The following is a 22443-nucleotide window of genomic DNA, read 5'->3' as shown; positions in this document are numbered from 1 at the left end:
ACAAAGATTGTATCAGACAGTGATACTTTGATATATGTGACCTTGTACCACAAAACAAGTCATAAGGGTACATTTTTCGAAATTGAGATTTATACATCAACTGAAAGATGAATAGATAAGCTTTCCATTGATGTATAGTTTGTTAGGATAGGACCATATTTGTCTGAGATACAACTATTTGAAAATCTGTAATCTGAGAGTACAAAAAATATCGAAATACTGAGAAAATCACCTTTAAAGTTGTCCAAATGAAGTTCTTAGCAGTGCATATTACTAACCAAAAATGAATTTTTAATATATTTACAGTAGGAAATTTACAAAATATCTTCATGGAACATGATCTTTACTTAATATCCTAATGATTTTTGCAATAAAAGAAAAATTGATAATATTAATATAAAATGCAACACAATTCTGAATAAATTGTTTTACTGAACAATAATAAACAAAAGCATTTTGGCTTGTAAATTATGGTAAGGGTGCAGTTCATTTGTCATAAAAAAAATAACATGTAACAAGCAATCACAAGACCGATTATAAAATTACTATTTAGTCTGTAAATGCTGTATTTCAGAAGGATATGGACTATCACTTTAAGAAATATTATTACTACTTAAGTGTAATAATTGGTATAATTTACAACCAACCAATGAATTAAATACTCATAATTACAGTGGCATTATAAAAGCTTCAATAAATCAGAATAAAGAATGAGAATAAAGTCAACATGAAATGGCATTCGCAACCAATTATCCACATGACATTTTGGATTGAAACGACATAAATAATGGCTAGGAACAAAAAAGCATGAAACAAAAAGGTCCAAAGAAATGTATCTGGGAGTTCAAATTTTATTGGCATTATGCAAGACAAGAGAATAAACATAGCACACAATCATCTCTGCCGATCAGAGAATATCCAAAAGAATTATTCCAACAAAAGTTGGTTGGTTGTTTTACATACATTTAATAAATGTAAGTTGCCTTTTTTTTCCCCTAAGGTTTTTTTTGTTTACTGGATTAGTCGTTTAAACTGCTGTAACCGATTTAACCATGCATTTATTTTAATATCTGATATTGCTAAAGAGGCTTGTGATTAATAGAAACAAATGACAGTTGCATTCAAGTAACTAAAGTCATCTAGGCAGGTCACAGCTTGAGCAAAGTCACAACTTAAAACAACCAATAACCATAAAAAACAGGAAAAAATGAAGGTGCAAAAGGCAAATATATATTTTAGGAGAAGTACAAATTCCATTTCCAGTTTGAAACACATCAATGAAGTTTCTTAATCATTTACTATAAAGTTAAGCGAGACGCAACTTAAGAAGAAGAGAAACTGTGCAATTGTACTTTACATCGCCGTTAGCTAAAGTTATGCGTCAAATTCTATCTAAACTTATATATTAATACTGCAATGCAATCAAATTTGCCAAGGCCTTGGATGCAACAAAGCAAAGAGAATTAAACTAGTCTAGTTTCATTCGTCTAAGACTGCTAACTCGGGTTTGGTAAAAGACATTGCATAGATGTCTTGGCTGCATATTTCTAGCGATCTTCTGCAGTTTTTCCGACCCAAGCACACTAATCCATTCCTCTGCATGCAGTGTGTGATTAACCGTTTAACCGTAAAGGGACTTTTTTTTTTTTTGTCTTGTCCAAATCTAGTAATCAACCAGAAGTTTATGGGCTGACGCCAACTGGGCCGTTACGATGTGAAAACTGGATATTAAGAGCTGATTTGCACTCGTTGAGAGTGCAGAAAAACCTTCCGCTTCTACCGAGTTCAGTTCAGAACGTTTGGCAGAGATACTCCTTTTATTTTTTCTCCTCTTCCTCTTCCCCTCAGTGGGATCCAGTCCAGTTCATTTGACGGGTTGCAAATCATCAAGGAATTTCACATTAGGAAGGAATGTTTTGGTGAGGCGACCTTGAAAGAGACAGAGTGAATGAGAGTGAAGCTTGTTTTCTGGAGGTTTGCCACCATGGCCTTCATTGTGCAAACTCCATATAAGCAAGGTTATGAGAGCCATTATCAATGAAGCAAATTACATCCGGCTTGCGTGGCCAAGTGAACAAAAGTATAATCAGTTCTTGTGTTGTTCTGGAACAAATTCAAGCCAAGAAAAAATGTTCAACATGCTTAAATCTGTTTTTTCAAGACACAAATCTCATGTTATTTTATTGTGAGACCAATTACTAGTTTCTAATGTAGGAATAACTTTGCATGATAAATGACTTGTTTTAAACAAAAGTCTCACCATACCACAATGCCATTATAAATTTATATTCAACAAATTGTAAATTTGTATGACCAAAAATATCCCACATATCGTAAGCAACGCAGTCGCTGCACAAAATCATAAAATTGCAATCTTTTTAGAAAATAATCTTTTTACATTTTACACAAATTGTAATCTGCATAAGTCAAGTACAAACATTCAATCCTGCTATCAAAGTTATTATAAAAATGGTAAAACATATGTTAGTGAAGTTTATGAGAAATATTGCTTTGCTGTTCACAAAGACGGACTAAATAAAAGAATAAATAAAATGACTTTTTGTTCAGTCATTTGAGACCAACAACATATACATTGAGGTAACATATATGACATATCAAAAGGTCTTTTTTTTTTGGGCTATATCGCCCAGTCCTAGTCACATGTCCTTTCCCAGAATGACTGAAATGCACATGCGTTGCCTTCTATTTTCCTGCTTGGTTCAACAAATAACATGACAGCCACAGTAATTAGGTTCACCGCAAAAAATAAAAAAAGTGATCGAGTTGAAGTCTTGAGTAAGAGCAGAAATATTTAACCACATTTAGCAAAAACAAATCAGATACTACTGTAACAGTAGAAACATAAGAGTGCATGCCGATTCATCAAACCAATCTATAGACTGATATCAAAGAATAGAAAATGCAATTATTGCATTAAAGTATGATGGAATCTGCAAATAATTTCATAACTTTACAATCTTTTAATGCATGCACGTTTTGACAGAACAATGGCTGATAGGGGAAAGCCTCAGTACAGGCACTTTTCACAAAGATTTCAATAAATGAATAAAATGACCCTTTTTATTAAGTTACTTGAGAGCAATTACACAAACACATGAAAAAGTTGTTCTTGCTATTTGGTTTTCAAAAATTGCAATGCACCTCTAAAAATCAGGTATAATTAATATAACAAAACCTAATCAACTACACGGTCATTTTCTTTCCTATATACAATTCTTGACCAGTTTTCTGTTGTAAGAATTGTGGGTAAATAATTACACCTCTATTCTTGACAGAATCATGATTTTGGTTGTGTTCACATATATGTGTGTGTGTGTTGCCATCCTCACCTCTAATACAGGAGAAAGAAGCGGGTTCGGAGTGAAGACGCCATGCTTTCTGACATGTTACGCACTTTCAGGTAGTTCACGAACCCTCTGAAGAAGAGCAGGAGTCCTGGAGTGCAAGACAGACAGGTCATAGGTCAATAACTAGTTGCTCTAAAGCAAAATGTGAGGGGCGCTTCCCACTCACATCCATCAGACAACAAAAAAAGAAAAGTAATTGTACACCTAGCTGGTCTTAGGAAACAGCACTAATTCAAAATTCACAAAGAGAATATACTGCAGTATAAAGGTTACTGCAGCCATATTATTTCACAGAATTACAAGATTTCCAGATTTTCCAAAAGCCTCATCACAGCAGCAAGTACAATAATGCAAAGATTGTTGTTTATTAATATCATCTACTCTAATTAACAAAACGCATTTAGGTCATAATGCATTTATAAATGAAAACCAATGTATTTTGAAGTGCATTTTGAATCATGCAGTCATGCAGTCAGTCAACCAGCAGGTAGCACTAGAGTACTGCAAATTAATGACTAAAACTTCTTAGTAACTATTTTAGAAGGATTGTTCACCCAAAAAAGTCACCATTTACTCACCCTCAAGCTGTTCCGATCCTATATTGGTTTCTTTCCTCCGTTGAGCACAAAAGAAGATATTTCAATAGCACTGGTAAGCAAACACTCGCTGGTAGCCATTGACTTCAATACTATGCAAAAAAAAAGTACCTACTCGATTACCAATGTTCTTGAAAATATCTTCTTTTGAGTTTAACAGAAGAAAGTTACACAGGTTTGGAACAACTTGAGGGTTAGTAAATAATGACAACATTTTCATTTTTGAATGAACTATCCCTTTAACACTCATCCGGATATTATCAGATCATCAAACTATAAAAGTCCTACTTAATATAACATGAAACTCACCAAGAACAAGGAAAATCCACCAGAGCCAGTACTGCCCGTTGAAGTATCCAGTAAAGTAATCTGAAAACTGTAAAAGAGGAGTTTAATAATGATTAAACTCACATTCATAATATTTTTTAACTGACTTCAAGATAACCCCTGAGTTTTTGTAATAATTTAACTACGGGGATCTTATCCTCCTGTGTGGTTTGGAGTTAATCGATTCGTTACTAAGAGACTCACCCTCACAATGAGGATCCATTTGATTAGAGAGAGGCCAAAGCCACAGATGGCACCATATCGGCCAGCAATGGTGTTGGTCAAACAGAAAGACAAGCAAAACCCGATCCAGTTGAACAGAAAGGCCACTGGTTACACAAAAAGAGAGGCAACACTGCATTAATAAAGAATGACTGTATTTTAAAGTACATGTAAATACCTTCATTCCTAAATACGGATACTATTCTGTATTTTAATGTGCAGACCAACATCTTGAAAAACTGCTTACATGTCACAAAGATGGTGATACATTGTTAAAGTGTGACTAATCATTTATTAAACATGACTGGACTATGATCGACTGCACTGCAATGTGTTATGCTACTGACTGACCATAATATACAGTGAATAGAAAAACTTGAAGTGCAATACATCACAACTTCACCAGATGGCGCACACACATCATTAATGGAGGAAATCAACATGCAATGACCAACAAACACACAAAGGCTGTGACTGCTTCTGGAATCACATACTTCTCTACTATATAGTAAGTGAAAAACAATGGTTGGCAGAGTTAGTGTGTAATAATTCACAGTACACATAAACGAGTATGAAAAAAAGTACCTGGATGACCTACTACTTCCAGCGAGATTCTGAAGTGTGCATAAGATGGACACTTACTATCCTATGAAGCCATGGCAGTGAAGCCATGCAACCGACACGGATAGGTCACATGATAATGACAACATGGCATGTCCAGATTACATTCATACTACACACATACACTATAGACTTTCCCTGGAGGGCCAATCTGCTGCAGAGTTTAGCTCCAACCCTGATCAATCTCACCTACCTGTGATTTTCTAATGATCTTGAAGACTCTGATTAGCAGCTCAGGTGTGTTTGATTAGGGTTAGAGCTAAACTCTGCAGGAGTGGGCCAGATTTGAGGATCCCTGCTATAGACCATACATTTAAGCGGTTGCAGAGTAATACCTCCACAAGAGAGCATGTGATTTCAGATGCATTTCAGATGTTTCTAATGGCATACTAGTTCACTTGCACACTACACACAGTATATGCTGTAATCTGCATATCATCCAAAACAATTATGTCTAAGTGTATGCATTAGGAAATTCTATATCTTTAACTGCTCATATGCTAAAAGGTTGGTGAAAGCGTAGTAAATTGCATGTTTAATTCAGTCTAGTCTTCATTTAGTAAATAATGTGACCCTGGACCACAAAACCAGTTTTAAGTCACTGGTAAATATTTGTAGCAATAGGCAAAAATACATTGTATGGGTCAAAATTATCCATTTTTCTTTTATGCCAAAAACCATTAGGATATTATGTAAAGATTATGTTCCATGAAGATATTTTGTAAATTTCCTACCGTAAATATATTAAAACTTCATTTTTGATTAATAAAATGCATTGCTAAGAACTTCATTTGGACAACTTTAAAGGCGATTTTCTCAATATTTAGATTTTTTTTTGCACCCTCAGATTCCAGATTTTCAAATAGTTGCATCTCGGCCGTATATTGTCCTATCCTAACAAACCATACATCAATGGAAAGGTTATTTATTCAGCTTTCAGATTAAATAATTCAATTCATAATTCAAATTTCGAAAAATTGACCCTTATGACTGGTTTTGTGGTGCAGGGTCACAAATATGGTATTTTGCATTTTATGCCCAGTTTTGTGTAAACATGCCATTTTTATTATGATTGTAATAGTATGCTATTCTAAACATGCATATGAGCATAAGCATAAATCAAGCATTCTGCATGACTTACTGAAAAAGGCCAGCATAAAGATTCCATCATTTCCCACCCTCAGCTGATCAGCGTCACTGAAGTCATCCCGAACTGGAAAATCATCATCCTTTTTAACAAGATGATGAATAAAGAGAAGCATTTAGGAAGCAACATACACTGGCTCACAATTCAGCTTGGTTGTGATGCAACCTCAATGTTCACACATCAGCAACCGCACCAGCTACATAAACAACAGTGTACTAGATACAAAGATGTTAGCCAATCACAAACAAAGTCACTTTCTTATAGCAGATACAGTAGCACAAGCTGTGTGAATAATGCTGCATGCATTCAATCCTTGACAAATTATTGCAATTTTCTTTGAATTTTCTGAAAGACATCACTTTATTAAAATCACTTATCAAAATAATAAAACTTAAGACAACAGCATGGTGATATAATTCTTAAATCCATAGCCAGATTACTCACTTTAAGTACACTAGCAGCAGAGACAGGCTCTTCAGAGCAACCTGAGGTTAAGCATCTAGTTTAAGGGCTTGCATCAATAGATATTCTGTGCAATTATTGTTATTGTTTTGCTTGTAAAGGGAATAGTTCATCAGAAAAATGAAAATTATGTCTACTACTCAAACCTTATGTTGTTCCAAACCCATATGCTAAAGAATTATTTTGCATAATGTCTGTCTTTTCTATACAGTGAAAGTGAATAATGACCAACTGTTACGCTCCCAGTGCATTTTTACACCAGCTTCAACATCATTCATCGTTTGGTTCTGACATAAGTAAGTGTCGCATATAAAAAAAGATCAGCAAACAACAGTTGACTGCCGGACAACTTTTATGCTAAGTTTTTGAACTGAACTGCTCTGTAGACATTCACTTTCACTGTATGATTTCACTTTTGCACAGCATCAACTTTCTGCACAACATGTTTGTGTTCCACGGGTTTGGAATGACACAAGGCTGAGAAAATGGCAAATCTTCATTTTTGTGTGAACTGCTCCTTTATGATCCAGCCTACGCCTTTGGTAACCCAGCCCAGCTCCACACTGATACTCACAACAGAGCTGCTGAGGTTGTATAACAAGTAAAAGTCTTGAATAATGCTCTAATTCATTCTTTGTTTCTGAAGTGATTTCATAACAGAGCTCCAGCACTTGGGTGCTTGCACTTTCTCTCTCTCTCTCTCTCTGCATGTCCTCAATTTGCAATGGAGCTACTTTCCAAATATATATTTTAGAATAATTAAAATATATTTTTTAAATAAGTCTCGTGTGCTCACCAACGCTTCATTTATTTGATCAACAATATAGTAAAAACTGTAATATTGTGAAATATTATAACAATTTAGAAGATCAGTTTTCTATTTTATTATACATGTAAAATTTTAATTATTCCTGTAATACAAAGCTGAATTTTCAGCATCATTACTCCAGTCTTTAATGTCACATGATCCTTCAGAAACCAGTCTAATATGCTGATTTGGTGCTTAAATCATATTATTCATTATTAGTGGTCAATTATTAATTATGGTATTTATTATCAATGCTAAAAAAACTTTTTTGCTGCTTAATATTTTTGTGATACATTTTTTTTCAGGATTCTTTAATGAATACAATGTTTAAAACAATGGCATTTATTTGAAATAGAAGTCTTTTGTAAACATTATACATGTTTTTGCTGTCTTTCTGTATCAATAATGTATGGTGTCCTGAATAGAATTAATTTACTTACTTCAAACATTTGAGTGGTAGAGTATCAGGGTTTCCACAAAGATATGAAGCAGAACAACTGTTTTCAACATTAATAATTGTAATAAATGTTTCTTGGACAGAAAATCAGCATATTAGAATGATTTCTGAAGGATGACACTAATAGCTGCTGAAAATTCAGCTTTATTTATTTATTTTTTTCATCTTAAGAGTGTCCAAATACTTTTTTGTGGGCCACATAACATAACACTTATCTGTGGGATTCTCTTTCTAGGTCATGGCTTTTATGGCACACCACATCCTCAAAAAGGCTATCCTTATGTTACTGCTAAAAGCTAAATCACACATGATTTTAAGAGATGTCCCATTTCATTTTGGTCGTCATTAAATCATAGCACCATCACTACAGCAATTTATTTCCTTTGAGGGAATGTTTTGGACTGTACCGAAGCCGCAGTGGAAAGTTGTGCGAATCGAGGGCTTGGCGTTTGATTTTGCAGAACGTGTGGGTGCGTAGGCCGATGAGATACTCACTCGTGGAATGACCTCCACCGCTGAGACAGCCATGGCTGCCGCTTTGGCCTTCTCTGCCTCATCATAAGTGGGCAGAGACGTGGCAACGCTGTATGGTGGAGGAACGGGAAAGTCCCCCGGAAATGTGCTCTCTGAAAAGCAATAGAAAACACAGGTCAGCCATACGCCACACATTTCTAGCTATGAGTCTTCTAAACAATGAGTCTTCCTAACCGAAGTCAAGCATCACAATTACTATTGCCCATATTTAGAGATCTGACTAAAACCCATAACGCAAGCACCAAACAAAAACAGAATAGCCTGACTTTAGCTCAGTGAAACTATGCTATATAAAACATCTGCACAAAACAAAAGCAACAGATGTGCTGCATGACAACGCAAATTCATTCTCTGACAGCAGGTGGCGCTTATGGAACAGCAGCACAGTGTTTACTTGGTTACCGCTGTAAACAAAGCAGAGCTGCACTACTTTAATATGTATCATACAGAGGCAAAATGAAAAGAAAATATCATTAAACTTTTCTGAAGACAATGTTGACCTCAGAGATTCATTCACATAAACTCCTGCCCCTGACTGCATCACGATTCATTTAACATCTCAACTTACTTGATTCAACTGTATCATCACATATTTATAGATTTTTGACCGGGTTGGGGTGCATCGTTACATCCCTACTTAAAACAAAAGTTGAAATAATGCAACAAAAGCATATACCATTGATTAACAGCCATGGCGCTCACAGTAGGTCTGTCTTTAGAGCTTTGTAAGTTATTGTTAAAAATCAATTTCCCTATGCAGAAAATGAATGACATTTTTCTTCTGGAAGCAGACTGTTGCACTCAATTATCAATGTTGAAAACAGCTGTGCTTCTTAATTTTTGTTGAAATTGTGATTTTTATTTTTTCATAATTCTTTGAGGCATAGAATCTTTAAAAGAACAGCATTTATTTGAAAACTAAGTCTCATGTGTGTCTATTGCCATTTTTTATTCAATTTAATTCATCTTTGCTGAATAAAAGTATTAATTTCTTTGAAAGAATCGATGCTACTGACCCTAAACTTTTGAACAGTAACCAGCGGCAATGATGGTATTGTAATATTTGCATACTGAATTGAACAGAATCCGCATTGTGTTTATTTTCATACATAACGACTAGAAATAAAATCTTGAGTGCCATGGCAGCTGCAGCTGATGCATCATTTTATTTACGCATGTCGAAAACTTTTCTATTTTTACTGCAAACAATATCAATTTGTAATCTAGTAGATTCCAGCTCTTACTCTGGAAATAATAACTTTTTCCAGGTGTCTGTACCTGGTGCAGCTGTTGCTCCGAGTGCCAAGCTGGCATAAGGAGGAGGCGGAGCTTCCGTATCCACCGCGGGGTTGCTGATGCCTGCGATGGAGGCAGCGGCCTGGGAGGATGTGGACGGCTCTGCGCCAGCGGCCCCTTCAGAGGGATCGTCCTCATTGTGCAACTGAGGAAGGATAGAATCACAAAAGTTCAGACTGAAGAATCTTGTCGTTTAATTTAAGACCAATCTGACGAGGTCTTGTGTCTTGCGCTGGCTGAACTGACACCATGATTTACTCAATGAAGGAAGGATATCATCTAACGCTGCAAGGAACACGTCAACAACTTGGTCTCTTGGGACGCTCAACTTCAAGAGGGAAGGGTTGAAAAGTAGTACTGAATAAAACATTTAGTATTAAAAAGGAGCCTTGAATCTCAATCTGCACAAAGTGACCTGAAAATGTCTTCTGAGTGCTGAGGCCTCATGGTAATATGACAGTTTAAGATTGCAGGGAACGCACTTGGCACATCACAACGCAGTAAGATGCACAGTTGTCTGCCAACAAAGTTAGCTAACAGATTCACACGGTAACAGGAGAGCGGCGGTAATGCGTACCACGAGACCGAGGCACAAGGCTGCACCTGTTTGATGTGTCGTTAGAAAGCAATCGTCCAAACAGATATGAGCGATTCACCAGGATGAAATTAGTCTTTCATATTTTGGGCGGTTAGTAGTAATCCTCATAGTAGTTTTTTCACAAAACCAAAACGTCTGTAGTTCACACCAATGCTAAAATGCATGTGCTTATCTGCATGTGCTTTTATTCAAAAAGCATTAATATCAATATTTCCAAATTATAATTTTAATAGTAACTTTAACAAATTATAACATCAATTAACAAAATAGCTACTTCAACTCTAAATATCAATAAATGCCTATTAATATCAAATTGAACCAGATCGCTCTGAATTCTAATAGTTTTAAACTAATTAATTATGAAATTATCTCTGGGTAAGGCAATGGCATGGTTTTGAAAACAAATTTTAGGTACTGGCTCATTTCTAATTAACTAAATAAGTAACTAACTAAATAAATAAATGCTAAACTTATGTTATATTTCTTAAATAAACAGGAAATTAGATTTTTCAGATTTTAACAGAAAAAGTAGCTATTTTTTTTTTTAAACTCCTGAAGCTGGTTGCCTTAAACTTTAAAGTTAAAGCTGCAGTCCGCAACTTTTTTTGTTTAAAAATGTTCCGAAATCAATATTTGAGCAAGAACATAACCAGCCAGTGTTCAAAACTATCGTCTTACTTTAGCCCGATTCACAATGGTTATCTTACAATAATTTGAGTGGTACAGGTAGGTTTTCGCAGGAAATTTGAGCATGGCACTGTGTCATTACGTCACGTCTGTAAACATAAAGTTGTTGTCCCGGCTAGTAGGCTATCGCATGTGAGGATCCTGCAGTGGTGGATCATTTATAGCCTTTTCTCACAGCAGCTAGAATAATTAAAAGTATTTTTCATTTTGATTGTGGATTGTAATCCAGAAAGGATTATATGTTTATGAAACACATGTGAATGGAATTAAATTATATTCCAGTTTTAAATGTGCTTCTGATTACAGCCTGGGATTACACAAGATTTGTATTTTAAAGAAAACCAGTTCGAAGGGAGCATAGTTTGCTTTTTTGGGTTAAAAGAATTTCTTAATATGAAATTTGAATGGTATGACAAATTAGAGAGACTGTACAAAAAATTTAAATCTACATGTTAATACACCCTATACTCAGTCACGCAATGCTGATGTTGTTAACATTAATAATTTGAGAATAAAGTATAACAATAATAATAATTTGCACAGTTTGATGTGATATGTGCTAACCGATCTTTAGATTAAATCAACATTGGAAGAGCAATTCATGGTACTGCTTTTTTCCTCAGTTGGTCAGAACAAACATGGCAGACTTGTTACTTGTTCAGATGACAATATACGGTGAAAATTCTTATTTGGGTCATATATTCCCCATACAGCTGCAATACCAGGTTTTCAAACAGAGATGGCGACAAAGAGGCAAAACTCACGGACTGCAGCCTTAAAGTCTTTTCAACTTTTGATTTGTTTTTTTTTTGTTTTTTACAGTGCATCAAATTAAACCCCTGAATATATATATATATATATATATATATATATATATATATATATATATATATATATATATATATATATATATTTTTTTTTTTTTTTTTTTTTTTTTTTATTATTTAATTATAAAATCATTATTTTATGCTTAGCAGTGACACAGGAGTATAAGTCAAGGACATATTTTTATGTAGTCTAAATAATTTATTAAAAAAATTCAGCTCTGCTATCCTCTATGAAAACGTGAACAGAAACAGGATTAGAGATCCAGTGAGGGACAAAGTTCACATGAGAATGATTACACTGTAACATCAGGGCCACATCAAGGACAGCAAGAACACCAATGGTGAATAGTGCTCTCACTTTGCACGGAGGACAACCAACAGACAACCTGGATTGGCATTACATAAACACAACAACTGGCCAGAGACAAAGCAAGCATCTCCAGTGGTTGGCAATGGACTGTTAGAAGCGATATCATACTGGAGATAAATTGTACATATTATCTGTGTTATGGCTAAGACTGCACAGAATCAGATTGCAAAAAACTTTAAAAAGCCCTCACTTTGCCTCACTCAATGGCATTTAAAATCTTCACAGCAGAAATATTTGGACCGATTATTAAAATGTCACATTTGTTAAGAAGTAACATAACAAATAGAGAGATGCATTTGGATATACTGGTACAATATGAATTTAGATCTTTATATTAGAGGGTTTTTTTATTTATCGGTAGACATCGAATCTATATCAGCCGATACTTGATATTTAATTGTGCATTTACCCAATTTTTACATTTAGACTATATTGGCCATCTAACATTCATTTAGTCAGTTTTTAACTTAATTCTTAACAGTGTTACTAAATAATTAATGCAATATTTAGCAGAAATTAATCTCAATCTGAATATTTTTAATACTGTACATTATAATGTTGTGATGCCAAAATTAATTTCAAATGATTTTAGTTTTTAAATGTAATTTAAAAATCCATTTGTTGACACAAAATAGTGCAGAATTTCAACCAGCCCTTTATCATTAAGGCCCATAACATTAATTAATTATCGGTTTATCATATTGGCCACCATTTTAATATTGGTGTATCCATAACAAATAATTACATATTATATTACTTTTTATTTATAAGTCCAAAAAAGTCAGTTTAACATGTTGGTCACTATTGCTGAATTAATTGAAAAAGAAAAAAAAAGAAAAGAAAAAAAAAAAAAACATGAATAATAATAAAAGGCTATGCGATTTTGATTTTAGGGAATGTCAGGAAAGTCTTTCCTGATGAAAATGTGTTTGTTTATTTGCTTATTTAATGAGGAACAATACATATTCATAATACATAACATGTAAAATTGATCAGATTTAGCCAAATTGGCTCATTTTCATCCGTAGTCCCTTGGCAGATTGATGTAAAAGACAAAACACTGTCTACAAAGCTTAAGAGCTTCATAATTCCCAAAGTCGTCACACCACATTGGTCTAACAAAGAAAAGATTTCAAACCTCGCATAACTGCTGAACAATAATGAAGTCCAGTTTAAAATTGCACAGTTGCATAAAATTGCATTTCTGCTGTGTGCTGACTAATAACGAGTTCAGAGCAACAAAGATAAGTGGGAGACAGTGATATCATGGTAAAAGTATAATAAAAACAGATAAAGATGAAGGAGAACTCGTGCAGTGAGAGCTGAGCTATGAAATCATGCAGGAAGAGACTTCTGAGAATGGTTCATGTAGTAAAACCACAACCACCTAAATATCGATTTACCTTAAAATGGAAAAAGCAGCTATTCTTACTTGTTGACACATCTAAGAAGCGCTATTCTGCGGTGGTTGCTATAGCAACATTGGAACATGCAGCCAGCTCAAAAAAGTTTGTGCAGCTAAGCGAGCTGGGGTTTTTTTTTCCTTCCTAGAAATGATGAAAAGACTTCGAAAACACACAGAGGCCTGCTGGATGAACTACTCAACACTCCAGGAACATGCAATTGCTGTGCTCTTCTTTGAAAATATATATCAGAAAGTTCTCCTTGTTATTGACCGAGACCTTCAGAACAGAAAATAACAGAGTTTTTGATGAAGCATACAATAATATTAAGGCTATACAATATTTTAGCCTTATTCCCTGTTAGATAATAATTTACCAACAACTTCTGAAGCTCAAATCCAAAGTCTACAATCTGTGCGTAAATACTGTGATATTTACATAGCACTACAGCCCAAAAAACATGTTATTACCATGGTAATTCTTTGTAAGGGATATCATTTGTATTGTATGTTTATAAAAGATATTAGATTCTGGGATGCTTCACATAACGCTTCCCAGCTGAGCCACCAGATTTCCACAATAAACAAAAGGCCCCGGATCCAGATCACTTACGGTCCAGGCCTGCTCTATTGTTGAGAGTGGAAAACACACACACACACACACAAACCTGTGATTATACCACACTTGTGTTGTTTATGATACAGTAGAAGGTTATGACTCCAAACCTAACCAAGTGTCATCCAAGAGGACAGGACATTTGCAGCCAACGCCTCAAAATGCATTTCAACATTCCGCAAACAGACCTGACCCCATGAAATGCGTTTAAATATCCCAAAGACATCTATGATGCATCAAAATGCCTTTGAACCCACCTAAACGTACCAATAACAACACCCAAACACGATTAAAATGCTTTAAACGTTGTCGAGCATACCAAACACACCTATGATGCCTTCAAAGATAATAAACATGCCGATCATGCCTCAGAAAGTGTTTACATGATCTAATGGCTCAAAATATATTTTAATGTTTAAATGTTACACGTGGGCCTATGATGACGCCCGACATGCATTTGAAACATGCCTATAATGACTAAAAAGTGTTGCCTTTTAGCTGATGACTCAAATTGCACTGGAACACCACTGATGCTTTAAAATGTGTCATAACGATTGCTTCACGAAATCTGAGAGCTCTCTGACCCTTCATAGACAGCAAGGATCCTTACACGATCAAGGTCCAGAAATGTAGCATGGAGATGGGTAAAATAATCCATGTGACATCAAGGGTTCAACTGTAATTTTACGAAGCTAAGAGAATACTTTTTGTATGCAAAGAAAACTAAAATAACGACTTTATTCAACAGTTCATCTCCTCTATGTCACCCTAGCACCATTTTGGAGAATATCCGCTGGACAGAAATGGCGTACGCTTCTCTGAAGTCGTTATTTTAGTTTTCTTTGCATACAAAAAGTATTCTCTTAGCTTCGTAAAATTACAGTTGAACCCTTGATGTCACATGGATTATTTTACCCATCTCCTTGCTACATTTCTGGACCTTGATAGTTTATTTAAGGGTCTGAGAGCGCTCAGATTCCATCAAAAATATCTATCGGTCTTACGGGTTTGTGGGTGAGTAATTAATGACAGATTATTTATTTTTGGGTGAACTATCCCTTTAAAACTTCTCTCTATTCCTTAGTAAAGGTTTGTCTCAGCAGCTTTGTGAATAGGTTTTAAGAGACAACTCTTAGCTAAAAACTTTTACTGCTACTTAGGAGAACTCTTAGTGGTAACATAAAATGTTTTGTGAATGCGGGTCCTGAGTTGTTTCAACTGAAAGAAACTTGCACTGACTGATTTTAAAATCTTTTGTTTTAAGATGAACACCATTAATGCTTTTTTTCTAAGGCATGTTTATAAAAATGACTTAAATGTCTTATCTGAACTATGGCCTGTCTATGAAATCGGGCCTACATGTGATGTGAGCCACTCAAACTGTGTTGGAACGCCCCAGTGGTAACTCAAAAAGGAATGCCAAAATGCATCCAACTTCCCATAGGCCTATACGTCTGTGACAACTCAAAGTACATTTGAACACCGCTGAAAGCATAAAATATTCTGAGTGTACATGTGACAACTCCAAATGTATCTGGAACGCATCAGTGATACGTCAAAGTGCACCCAACGTCCCACACATGTCCCTGACGCTTCAAAAGCCATTTGAACCCCAAAATCTTAAAAGATTCTGTGTGTGTACCTGTGACAACTCAAACTGCGTTGGAACACACTAGTGATGGCTAATGGTCTAAATGCGTCTAGTGAACATTTAAACGAATCAACACTTTCTGTAAAGCCTCAATACAATGTGCAATATATATTTCCAATACGCCTATGGTGCCATAAAATGTTTTAAACCTTTTTATTGGTACAAAGCAGTCTTAGTACAGTATGTTCTTAGAAAAGCAACATTGTGTTTCTATGGTAAAACTGTAAAATGAGATTTTCATAACACAGTTTAATAAAACAAGTTCACCAAATAAGCCAGGCTTATTTCAGTTAGACTGACTTATTTTGAATCAAATCAAGTGACAATAAGTCAGTGTAACTGAAATAAGCCTGGCTTATTTGGTGAACTTGTTTTCTGAAACAGCCCTCAGATCTCCGGCTTGGTAATGAACTGTTCAAACAAGACGCGCTCCAGAGCTATTTTTCGTTGCGTTCTTGCGTCTCCGTTATTCGTAGACACATTTCATATGAACGTTTAATAAATCGAGACTCTCTGGTTTATTTTTAAGGGAAGGGAGGATGGCATTTTTTTAAGTTAGGGCGACAATATAACATGAGTTCGGCTTTGCAATGTTTCCATTTAGTCGCGCGCAGTTTAGCGGATCTGAACGCGTTCTGTGTGAACTCACGCGCACTTTGTAGCGGTGAAGATGCGGAAGTCATGAATGATTAAAGGAAATTGGATACAATGCCAGTAATCAGCAGCTCGGATATGTCAAGTCTATTGTATGTCATGGGATGTTTGATCGTCTTATATAACGATGGATGGGTGAATTAGACTTACCACTTGGTAGCGGCTCGCCGCCTGGTCCATTTTCATATACGGCCAGCCCAGCCAGCGGCGAATAAAACCTGAAGATCCTTGATTAATTCAAATTAAAGACAGCCCTCGATCATATGGCACCGGTCAGTCATAAACGGAGACGCTAGTTTCTCTCATTTACACAATATGTATGATTGAACGCGAACGCGCATACAGAGACAGTCACGAGAAACAAAGCGAGTGGGAGGAGATGTCCATGACGCAAGCGTGACGCGTCAAACTCTTTTTATTTAATAATATACAGAGAGATTTGAAAAATAATTATAAGTAGCTGTTACATTCTCACCAGGTATACCCAAATGTTTCATTTTCATGCAAGATAGGCTATGTGACAGACGAAAAAAAACAGGTTATTTTGATCGTTTGTTATTTGTATTTATTTATATATTTTTCAGTTTATTGAATGGAGTTTTGGAAATATAAAATGAGCCGTTGTTGTAGGGGTAGGCCTATATATTTATTATTCGTTTTATGTAATTCGAACCCTGTGTGTTTTTGGAAAACTGACAAAAGTTTACATTATTATTATTATTATTATTATTTAGTCATTTAGCAGAAGCAATCAATTGTAGTATTGAAACAACTAAAAACAGATCCAAAACTAATAGCAAAAACTTAATAAATACTACCTATACACATTTTAAAAATAAAGAAATTAAATAAAAATGACAAATGCATAAAACAAAATTTCAAGACTTAACATTTAAATGAAAAAAATTAAAAAATAAAGCTAAAAACAATTCAAAATATTAAAGAAAGAAAGGTATAAGAGTATAATAATGATTCTAACATAACACTAAGCCAAACACCAAAAAAAACCAACTATATATATATATATATATATATATATATATATATATATCCATTTAGTTTGTTGAAATATTAAAATAACTCAAATTAAATAAAACTAAAACTTAATAAAAGACCTATACAGACATAATAAATTCAGACATTATTTAACTAAAATTAAAATAAATAACAAATACAAATCACGACAGTATAGTTTATCAGTAATCCTAAGAAATAACACTACCAAACACACATGTTGAAAACAACAACTTAATTACACATAAGAAATGGTTATACAAACTGAAACAGAAGTGAAACAAGTAGTAGAAAAGAGGAGAAATAAAAAGTGATACTTATTATCATACTTATTATAATAATGCTTATTATCCTACATCCTTTTCCACTTGAATATTTGTCCTTGAAATGTACTTGCTCTTCAAGGTGACCTGATTATAAATGTTGTGTAAACACTGTCCTGTATTAATTTGAGCATATTGATGGCACCGTTAATTCACTGAACAGTTTCAATCCCCATGTGTTTATATCTTATCTGTCAAATTATAAAGGGAAGGTCAAAGTGACAGTGCAGTGATCCTTCAGTCAACAACTACCAGATTGCAGTTCTGAAATCAAGCATGCATACCTCCATCTACTGGACAAATAATGCCAAAATTGTGTACTGTAAGTTAAATATGACAGGATATTTTGAAATATAAATAAGTATATATGCAATATAATAATAATTATTATTATTATTTTATTTTTTTAAGATTTGAAGTTCGAACAGACTTATTTGAAAGACAGAGAAATGCTATCATATACAAAAAAAGTAAGGAACAGTAAGGAACCATAGATGAATATAAATATGTAGTTTATCTAAATATTTTTCAAAGTGGAGTATTACTTAATATAATTACCCCATCATGTGTTCAGACAATATTCTGTGATGTAGCAGTATGACACAAGTAAGCATATTAATGAAATGTAACAACATATAAAGATTCAAAAGCAGCTTAGCTCGTAGTTTTTAGCACACTGTTGATGTGATTTCTTTTACAGGCACTAGAGGGCCACCTTAGGCAGGGCCATAAACACTGTTTGTTGTCATGCAATGAAACGAGAAAGCAGGAAGACACGCACGCCAATCATCGCGTGATGCAATGACTGGTGATTTTAGATTATAAGAAAAAAAAAAACCTTTTGAGTAGGCCTACTTTTTTGGAGATGCTTATAAATAAATAAAATGAAATTATTCCTAAAGTAAATGGCCTTGGATGTTTGTAGCCTATATACTGTATATTATGATATAATCCTTTAAAAACACATGCAATTTAATCATTTTATTCCATTTTTAGGGTAATGTAGCTTACCATAATTGCATAAAAATAAATCAACTGCAAAAAACTTAATTTATGTGGCTATAAATATAGCCCAAATGTGGCCCATATGGGACCAACAAATAAACAATAATGGGTAACCTAACTGGGGCCCACATTCAGCCCATCAAAGTGCCCACTCTGAGCCCATGCCCAGGACATGGACATGTTGGCTGGGTGGATCTTTGTTCTGCACTGAGGAGCTAGTGACTGCAGCGCCTGACCTAGGCGGCTGGTCTCGTTTTGCTCTTGCTGTACTTTGATGGCACATGTGATCGTAAGGTGGCCGATCAAATGCCGTTTCTCAAACCGGAAGGCTGCATCCTCTAGAGGTTGCAGTTGTAGGCTGCATACATCATCAAGCCTGGTTTATTTCAGTTAACTGAGCATTACATTTGTGAATCAAAAGCATATTACAACAATGTACACTTAACTAAGAATAATGGTCAAATTTATAACTGTTAATTCATATTCTAAAATAAGATCTTCTTTATGACGTATACAGCCTAAAAATACGACCTCCGGGGGATGTAGATGCTCTTTTTTGTTGTTTATTAATTGTATATATTGAACAATTAACATTCAAAAGTATAAAAAAATGTTACAAGCATGGTGTTAATTTTTCCTGGAAGAAAAGGGGAAAAAAAGGACTACAATAAAATAAAATAACAAAATAACAAGGAGGGTAGGCCTATATATCAATAATCACAATAGGCTTGCTCGATTTCATGCGGCTGCCGCATGACAAAACCAATTTGCGTATTAGATTAAAATATCTGGATTAAGTTGTCTAAGATGACTGTGCGTTCCCGTGGTCCCTAAAAAGGGCAGATGTATCGATACTCGAAACCATGATCAGCAATGCAGCGATTGGCTGGCGGCAAGACAACAACGTAATGACATCATATCATTAAAAAAGACACCTGACGAAAAACTTGACAAATTTCTGGACCTTTATAAGGAAACAGCCAAGCAAACAAAACTACATAAATATTATAATAGATAAATGAAATGTGCACTGTTTTTAATTTATTTGTATTTTTTTAAAACTGTAGTTTTAGTAAAACTGGCTGTGTCTATAGTATTATAGACTACACAACATTATATATATATATATATATATATTTTTTTTTTTTTTTTTATTATTATTATTTTAAATTATTGCGGTGGTTCAGAATTAAAATATCCAGGAACCGTTGCTAAAAGTTAATGCTCTATCGTGTTGGAAATATGCCCTACACCAAACCCAACCCTAAACCTACCCCATAGTGTTAACAAATGCAAAACTGATATAAAAACGCATTTGTTGATGCAACCGTGGTATGTGAACTTCCTTATATGCAGATTTGAACAGTTTTGTCGAACTATTTCGCACCTGGTTTAGAATTTGCTGCTCTCCTCCTGAACTATTATAATTGTATTTTTGGTATTATAACCACTGCTCTAAATCATCAGCAATTTCAACTGCAGCCTGAAGGCTTTGATATTGTCTACTAGATATTGGCCTTGTCATAAGATAAGGAATCGTTTTAGACTAATATTATTAATTTGTTTTCTATCCCTTTGAATGGAAATAAATGCATTGATTGATCTAATTCATTTTTCGGTCAGAAATCTTGGTGTAATCTTTGATGACCAGCTGACCTTCAAAGAGCACATTGCAAAGACTGCTCGTTCCTGCAGGTTTGCACTACACAACATCAGAAAGATCAGGCCCTTTCTGACAGAGCATGCTGCGCAACTTCTTGTCCAGGCCCTGGTTGTTTCTAGACTGGACTACTGCAATGCTCTTCTGGCTGGTCTGCCATCAAACGCAATCAAACCTATACAAATGATTCAGAATGCAGCGGCACGACTGATCTTCAACGAGCCCAAAAGAGCGCATGTTACACCTCTCTTCATCTCCTTGCACTGGCTACCAGTGGCAGCTCGCATCCAGTTCAAGTCACTGATGCTTGCGTACAGATCTACCACAGGCTCAGCACCCTCCTACTTCCACTCACTATTACGAACCTACATCCCCTCCAGAAGTTTGAGATCTGCTAGTGAGCGATGCCTTGTGGTACCATCACAGAGAGGCTCAAAATCACTCTCCAGAACATTCTCGTTCACCATTCCTGGCTGGTGGAATAATCTTCCCACCCCTATCCGGAACGCCGGATCCCTGGCAACCTTCAAGCAACAACTGAAAACTCATCTCTTTCGGCAGTACTTGACTTCATCCTAAACTCAAAAAAAAAATAAAAAAACTTTCCCTCTATCTTTCTCTCCACCTACTAGCTTGTACTTATTTGAACAATGACTGAGACTTGGTGTTACGAGCACTTCCTCTGTCTGACTGCCTCTTCAAGATGAATCGCTTTTTGTATTCCCCAATTGTAAGTCGCTTTGGATAAAATTAAATGTAAATGTAAATGTAAATTTTTGTAACTGTTGTTTATTGACAGTATAGTTTTAGATAGTTAATTTACATGTAAGTTTAACGAACAATTGAACATATATCAGTGTGATAACAACTACCTTAAATGACCAAAATCATATTTCGGAAAATTGTATTGGAAGTGTAATTTATTTTTTTATTTTGACTGAAGTCCCATTCGTTTACATGGAGAGGGCGGGGTTTATGTCCTGTACTGCAGCCAACCACCAGGGGGCGATCAAAGAGCCCGCAGCTTCACTTTTAAGGACGAGTGAGACACACCCGGTTTGGGACAACATAAACATCTCTATCCCTTTAACCCTCCGGTACTGTTCTGTTCAACAGAGTTGAGTTTGTGGCAAAACCATTTACGGTGCATGTATTATTTTATTCTATGCTTGATACTTTTTTCCCCACAATAACTTGCATTTGGGAATGTGGACAAAACCATACATACATTAAAAACATACGCCAGCAACACATGAGAATGCATCAATATATTTATAAATATGCAAATAAATGTTTAAGGTTTCAGAATAAAACTTTAACTGTTGGCTGTAGCATTTCTATCATAAATATGAGGCCAAACATTACAGATTAAATGCAATTAAACATTAGATAAACAATGGTTTGCTCGTGATGTAAAGTGTAACAACAATCGTCAGGCCACTAGCACCCTTTGCTGGCATTTGTTATAATACATAAAATACGTAAGTTTATTGTATATACATTTCTTAATGTATTGTAATAGTGTTCATCAGTAAAACAATATGACTACTTACTTTTGATACTTTATTTCAACCAATTATTTTTGCCGCATTATTACATGTATTTAATTTGTCCTAAAAGCTATTGTTCACTTATCTTAATTACCAAAAATATACAAATGAATGAAATATTTAGCAGATGATTAACAAAATAATCATTACTGACAGCCCTAGTTAAAACATTTTAAAATGTGCATTGTTTTTAAATTTGTGATTAGAACAGTATTTTCCATATATTATTATTTTCCTGTCATATATTA

The 22443-nt window shown here is 34.9% G+C and overlaps 1 protein-coding gene across 1 annotated transcript; it reads right to left on the bottom strand.

The window, feature by feature from the left end:
* Positions 1-272: 272 nt before the first annotated feature.
* Positions 273-17028, bottom strand: LOC306874064 (NEDD4 family-interacting protein 2-like). Its single transcript, XM_079423786.1, has 8 exons — positions 16794-17028; positions 9821-9983; positions 8504-8634; positions 6276-6363; positions 4496-4620; positions 4274-4340; positions 3351-3456; positions 273-1929 (listed from the first exon to the last, which is right to left on the bottom strand). Exons 1-7 carry the CDS (start codon positions 16827-16829, stop codon positions 3353-3355), a joined length of 714 nt encoding a protein of 237 aa, XP_079279912.1. The 5' UTR covers positions 16830-17028; the 3' UTR covers positions 273-1929; positions 3351-3352.
* Between the last annotated feature and the right edge of the window lie 5415 nt (positions 17029-22443).

The sequence above is a fragment of the Barbus barbus genome, assembly GCF_936440315.1.
Source record: "Barbus barbus genome assembly, chromosome: 8".
NCBI classification, from domain to species: domain Eukaryota; kingdom Metazoa; phylum Chordata; class Actinopteri; order Cypriniformes; family Cyprinidae; genus Barbus; species Barbus barbus.
This window is presented reverse-complemented; position numbering and strand designations above follow the sequence as displayed.